This window comes from Thalia democratica, chromosome 8, assembly GCF_965202585.1.
Source record: "Thalia democratica chromosome 8, ktThaDemo2.hap1.1, whole genome shotgun sequence".
NCBI lineage: Eukaryota > Metazoa > Chordata > Thaliacea > Salpida > Salpidae > Thalia > Thalia democratica.
The window spans coordinates 47421945-47428206 of record NC_139172.1 but is presented as its reverse complement, the minus strand read 5'-3'; the positions used below and the strand labels follow the sequence as shown (position 1 = coordinate 47428206).

Genomic DNA, 6262 nt, shown 5'->3' with positions numbered 1-6262 from the left:
AATATTTCTAATTATCTGTATCTTAAACATAGTATAAAATATTGATTCCTTGTGTATACAATAAATAAAATATAAAAACGATCTTTTGTTGGACTTTGAATTACTGTTAACTTCTTAATAAAACACCTACGGGACTCAACAAATTAAGATTCATATAGATCTGGATATTTTTTAACAAAGGATCTTGCCGGATTAAATTTCTATTTTTATTAGTATTTGGTCGGATGTTGATCTTCAACCAGATTCCTATTAACATAAAATTTGAACCAATTTTAAAAAAAGTATTTATTCAAGGCATCTCTAGATTTGTGGTTTTTCGTTTTGTAAAAGCAGGAGTTCAAATTCATGTAGTTTTGTTCAACAAAAGATACTTTAAATTATTACAATAATTATTTTTCATCTACATATAAGTACTATATTATAAATAAGCAGTTTAAATCTGATTAATGTAAGTTTAAAAAAATACACAAAACATTTTAGTAATCTAAACTAATTTATTTGCACCTAAAAAACTTAGACATAGAACAAGAAACGAGTTTCAAAAAAAAAAAAAGTACGTTTCAAAATCAAAATCTGCCTTTAAAAAGTTTAACATAGCCTTTAACAAAGCTTTAAGTATAAGTGCTGCTAAATTTTTCAAATTATTTTACTTATATAAAGATGTTTTTTATTTTAGGAATTTTCATTTAACAAAAGGTAATCAAAAACTAGAACATATATCACTATTTATACATACTATGAACATGTATATTTTTTTTAACCTATAACTAAAAACGCTGTTTCCGCAAAATTTAAGCTTTCGGAAGCATTTGGACGTAGATCCTGTCGGACTCATGATCCAAACCTTGGTTGACCGTGAAGCTGTCAGTGGGTGAGTAAGTATTACCAGAAGGATTCTTCAAAAGAATTTTGGATTTCTCGCATGTTAGAGAACGAAGTACTTCCGTTAAATCGTTTTCCGACAAATTAGTTTCGTTTAACATCTCTTCGAAAGTAAATTGATTTCTCTGATTGAAAAGCTCAATAACTGGTATCTGGTAATATGAGTACAATTGCAGAGTGTATGTCTTGACTGATAAGTCTAAACTTACTTCGGCTAAAAAGTTCTTGTTCAAAACTCTCAAAGTCTTGTACGTGTTCTCCTCCGCTCTATGATGGTAGAAATTTTGAAATCTTTCAAAGCTGTCTCTTACAACCGCAGGTATAAGATTTGCGTCAAGCCTTTTATAAGCAGGCCATGTGCGAGCGCTCACTACTCTGAAAGTCGAATTAACATCTCTGTAAGGATTTCCTTCTTTCCTGAAGGCTTTGTTCAACTTTCTGGACGCCTCGAAGTCTTTTATTATCTTGATCGGTTCTTTTGAGTCGTACGGGTGGCCGAATTCTTTCAACCAATCAACAATAATTTTGTCATAGGCCATGTATGGAGATTTGGGCCTCACGAGTCTTTTGCACAAATACTTTTTAAACGCTGCGTTGAAATCAGGTTTTACTTCCTCGGTTATTTTTCTGTAAATGGTCTCGAAGTGATTTAAAACTGTTTCCATCTCTTTTTCTTCCTGACCTGAGTAAAATTTAATTTTTTTCATGTCAATATAAATACACAAGTGTTCACAGACTTTCTTGTTGGTGACAATTTTATTAAAGGTGCCGTCGACCACAAGCTTATACTCATGGTTGTCGGAAAAGGAGTTGGTCACAAGTCTATTACAAATGTTCTTCAGCTCAACCAATCCGTAGACTTTCTTCGCGGCTTGTGATGGTATAGCAGTTTCTTCCAACAATTTTTCACCTGCTGCTAGTTCATAACTTGCCAAACAGTCTTGCATGATTTTATGTCCACCTTTGACTCTTTTGAAAGTATTGTACACACTCTTGAGCTGTTCTTCCGATTTTTCTTTGAACATTCTCGGAACTCCACCGCATCCTTCGCGATGAGCTATTGCTTGCAATTTGTCAGAAATGAGAATTTTCTGTAACACGCTTCTGGTCTTATCAGTAGTTTTTTCATTACCGTACGAACCAGTGCGTGCTTTTTCGTTTGCAATTAAAGTTTCGACCGCGACAACGTACTCGTGTGACGACATGTCAACAATGTTTTTACTTGCGACCCTTAAGTAGTATTCTTCTGCTTGGTCTAAGAAATTTTTTTCGAAAACTTCTTCGTAACACTCCATCTCGACTAGCATGTCACAAAGAGTCTTTATTTCGTCGCAATTAACTTCCATGCCAGCTCTGTGATTGTCAGTAGTTTGACTAAGAATTGTCTTCAACCTTTCTTTGATATCTATATTCAAAACGATTTCTTTTTTGAACCCTTTCAAGCCAATCTTTTTAATTCCGTCTTTTGGCACTTCGTCTTCTGGAACATCTTGAATCCAAAGCTCAAGATGCTTGAAAAGCTCTGAGAAATTATCAATTGTTGTTTTGTAGGTGTTCCAGTTAAAAGCAAGTGCTTGGAGCAAGCTCTCATCTTGAACCGGTAGGAGTTTCGGCAAAACGTTTTCCACAAGATGTTTATGAACTTCTTCCACAAACATTTTGTACATATCTTCAGCGTGTTGGTGGTGTGTGCAGTCGTACGAATTGTACCACATGTTTGTATCACCGTCGGTAAACTCGTTGTCTTCGAAATTTACCTTCAAATGATGTCTCGTTCCCAATCTCAAGTTGTTCATACAATCTTCGTGCCTGAAATCTTTGTACTTATTGAGTTCAGGATGCCAGTACTCCGTGTTAAACTTTTTCAGGTCGCCTTCATCGAAAATAATTTCACCGAGCCTGTTGTCATCACAACTCTTGTATTTATCGACAATTTGGTCTGCCATTTTTATTTACAACTAAACTCTCTAAAAAAATTCAAAATGAGTTAGAAAAAAGTTAAGTTTCTACTAATACATGTACATTTAACTTAATTTAATTTTAAGTATATGAAAAAAAATACTCTGTACCAGAATAAAATGCAAAGGTTTATTATTAAAAAAAATTAACATATTTGTCTATAAAAAATCTTATGTATGAATATGGAACAACGATTTTTCATTCACGAGTTAATGAAAAAGGACTAGGATTAAAAATACCTTAAATTATTCTGATTTTATATAACCCCAAACTTGATATAGAAAATAAATTTTCAAAATTACAAGCTAAGCTTCAGGTAAACTTGAACAACATATTGAACAACTTAGTATAAAAATTAAAATAAACTTGATCGTTTGAAATAACTTTCAACTATTTTTCACTATAAAAATAACAGAATTAATAATTTGTTGTTATTTTCTATATTAGAAATCAACTACCTTTAGTTACAATTAAATAAAAAAATCTGTCTTGTCCATCTAACTTTTCATAAACCCTATTTATTAATGTTATTTGTAAATGTTGTTGCTATAAGCACTACCAGCTGCAAATAGTTGTTATGTGTTGACACTAAACTTTTATATCCTGTTGTTATTTTAGTAAACATTATTCAAAAAATCATAAAAATACCATAATTTCAAAGCGTTTAACTAAACATAGGCGTAGTTATTGGATAATTTGATTAGTTGATCTAAATTTGTCAAAATAAAAAGTTACAAACTAAGCTTGGGGCATACTTGAACATCATTTGAAAAACTTAGTTTAAAAATTTTAACTACACTTGATTTATAAAAGAATATTTAATTATGTATCAGTTTTACAATAAACAGCATTGTCATTTTTCAAGTCAAAAAACTATCCTTACTCAAATGTATCCTAAGATATCTTTAAAGTTCAACAAAAAGACTTAAATCTGACCGGAGTAGTTTTAAACAATATTTGAAAATACTTGGTCATCTCGATTTTTTTAATCCTTATTTAACATATTATTAACATACTTCTAAAATGTTTTTTATTTAAAGCTTCAAGCTCTCAAACCTTAAATAGGTTTTATTGGATTTGATTAAACTTTGTTTTTCCTTTGGTTATTTTAACATTAAATATTCAAAAAATCATTAAAAAACCACTAGCATTTAGTTTAACACAGGGTTGCCACTGGCTTTATATTTTTGTATATTTGAGAAATGTTTTTTTCCAGGCTTTCAAAATTTTTCCTGTTTTAAGGTCTACTTTTAAGGTTTTAAGAAATACGTAAAGTAACCTTAATTTTTTATAAATAACACAAAAGTTGCTTGAATCTTCGTGAAAAAAAAAATATAACTATCCTGAGTGTCTAACTTTAAATCAACCTTATTTCAGGATTGTTGCTTCAAGCTAAACCAACTAAAATTGGTTTTATAAAATAAGATCAACCATTATTTTCTGTAGTTATTTCAAAATTCAACATTAAAAAAATCATTAAAAAACCATAAGCATTATAATTTATACAGGGTTGCCACTGACTTTAGGAAAATTTTCTCCAAGTTTGCAAAATTCTTCTAGGTTTTGTTAAAGTACTTGTTTTGATTCTATTTAAAGATTTTGACTTGATTTATAAACTTGATTTTTGAGGTTTAAAACTGTGCTAAAATATACAATCACACTAAAAAGATATTGTAAAGGTACATTAAATGTATTTTTTGTGGAAAACTTTTGATTATGACACAAAGTTTTCATCTTTATCATAAATTTTGTGTTGAATAAAATTTTTTTACTTTACATTACAAATTATTAAAAATTGCAGATTTTACCATGTTTTTTAGTGATTTTTTATATACAAAATTCCAGGTTTTCCCAGTATTTTTAAGATTTCTTCATTTCCAGGGTTTTCAATGTTTTTTTTAGCCTAAATTGTCAAGTTACAGCCTTTTAAGTTAACCAAGTTAAGTAGCTACCCTGTTAACATAGGTGTAGTATTTTTATTAAGTGTTTATTTGGTAAAAATAATTTCCCATTTTTTTTTAATGGTAGACTCAAGGAATAATTCTAGTAAAACAAAAATAAAAATCATAAGTTAGCTAAGCTTTAGGTAAACTTGAAAAAAAACACATAAAATAGATAATCCTTATAAAATGATAACTCTTGCATAAACTTTAGAAATAAAAATATATGTTTTTTTTTACTTTAAAAAAGGTTTAAACAAAAATTTAAAATGTCACAATATTAATAACATAATTAATAAAAGGAAACTAAAAGACCTTGTGAGTATGATTTAATACAAACCATTTGATCTAACAGAATTTACACAACTTATAAATTTAAAAAAAAAGTTATCATTTATTTTTATTACTGAAGTTTATGCTAGAGTTTTTATTTTCTATACATATTTTATAAGTTAAAAAATTGAAATGATAAAAATATTTCAGTAGATAAATAAACAATACTTTATTAGAAAAAAATCAAAACTCTTACTTGACAGCAATTGTGTTGTTCACAAACTTTGTTGAAAAAGAATTTAAAACACATACTTATTAATCAAATCTATCAGGTTTGTAGCTTGAAGCTATAACACATAAAACTGGTTTGATTAAAACTAGATTAAACTTTTACTTTCAGTTGTTATTTCAACATTTAATATTCAAAACATCACTAAAAACCCACAAGCATTAAATTCAACACTGATTTTTAAATTATTCTGAGTTTCTAACTTTTAATTAACCCTATTTCAAGATTGTTGCTTCAAGCTCTAACAGCTAAAATTGGTTTTATTGAAATGAGAATAAACCTTTGTTGCCTGTGGTTATTTAAATATTTAGTATTCAAAAAACCATTAAAAAACAGGAGCATTTAATTTAACACAAGGTTGCCACTGAGTTTAGGAACTTTTTCTCCAGGTTTCAAAGTTCTTGTTTTAGGGACTACTTTTAGATTAAACTAGATTTTTGTGGTAAAAAATTGTGTAAATTAGTATAAAAACCATAAAAAGATACTTTTAAGGTACTTTAAATGTGTATATAATAGAAAATTCTTGATGATAACACTAAATTTTAATTTATATTGCAAATTTTTGTGTAATAAAATTTTTCTACTTTACATATAAATTGTTTAAAACTACAGGTTTTTTAGGTTTATGAGTAATTTTTATTAAAATTTCCTGGTTTTAGAGTCTTTTTCAAGATTTTTCAAGTTCAAGGTTTATATTGGCCTAAATTGTCAAATTACAAATTTTTACTGGTTTCCAGGTAAAGTAGCAATACAGTTAATACAGGTGTAGTTTTTATTTTATAAACTGATATTAATTCTAGATAGTTTAATGGTAAACTCAAAAATTACTCGGATAAAAAAATGATTAAGAGATTTATAAAAATTAATAAGGTTTCAAGAATTACCTAAAGTTACCTTGATTTTTTAAAATAACACCATA

General features: G+C 28.4%; 1 protein-coding gene across 1 annotated transcript; it reads right to left on the bottom strand.

Annotated features, from left to right (window-relative positions):
* Positions 1-791: 791 nt before the first annotated feature.
* On the bottom strand, positions 792-2828 carry LOC145843266 (cullin-3-like). The gene has a single exon (XM_082950730.1). It carries the CDS (start codon positions 2826-2828, stop codon positions 792-794), a length of 2037 nt encoding a protein of 678 aa, XP_082806856.1.
* Between the last annotated feature and the right edge of the window lie 3434 nt (positions 2829-6262).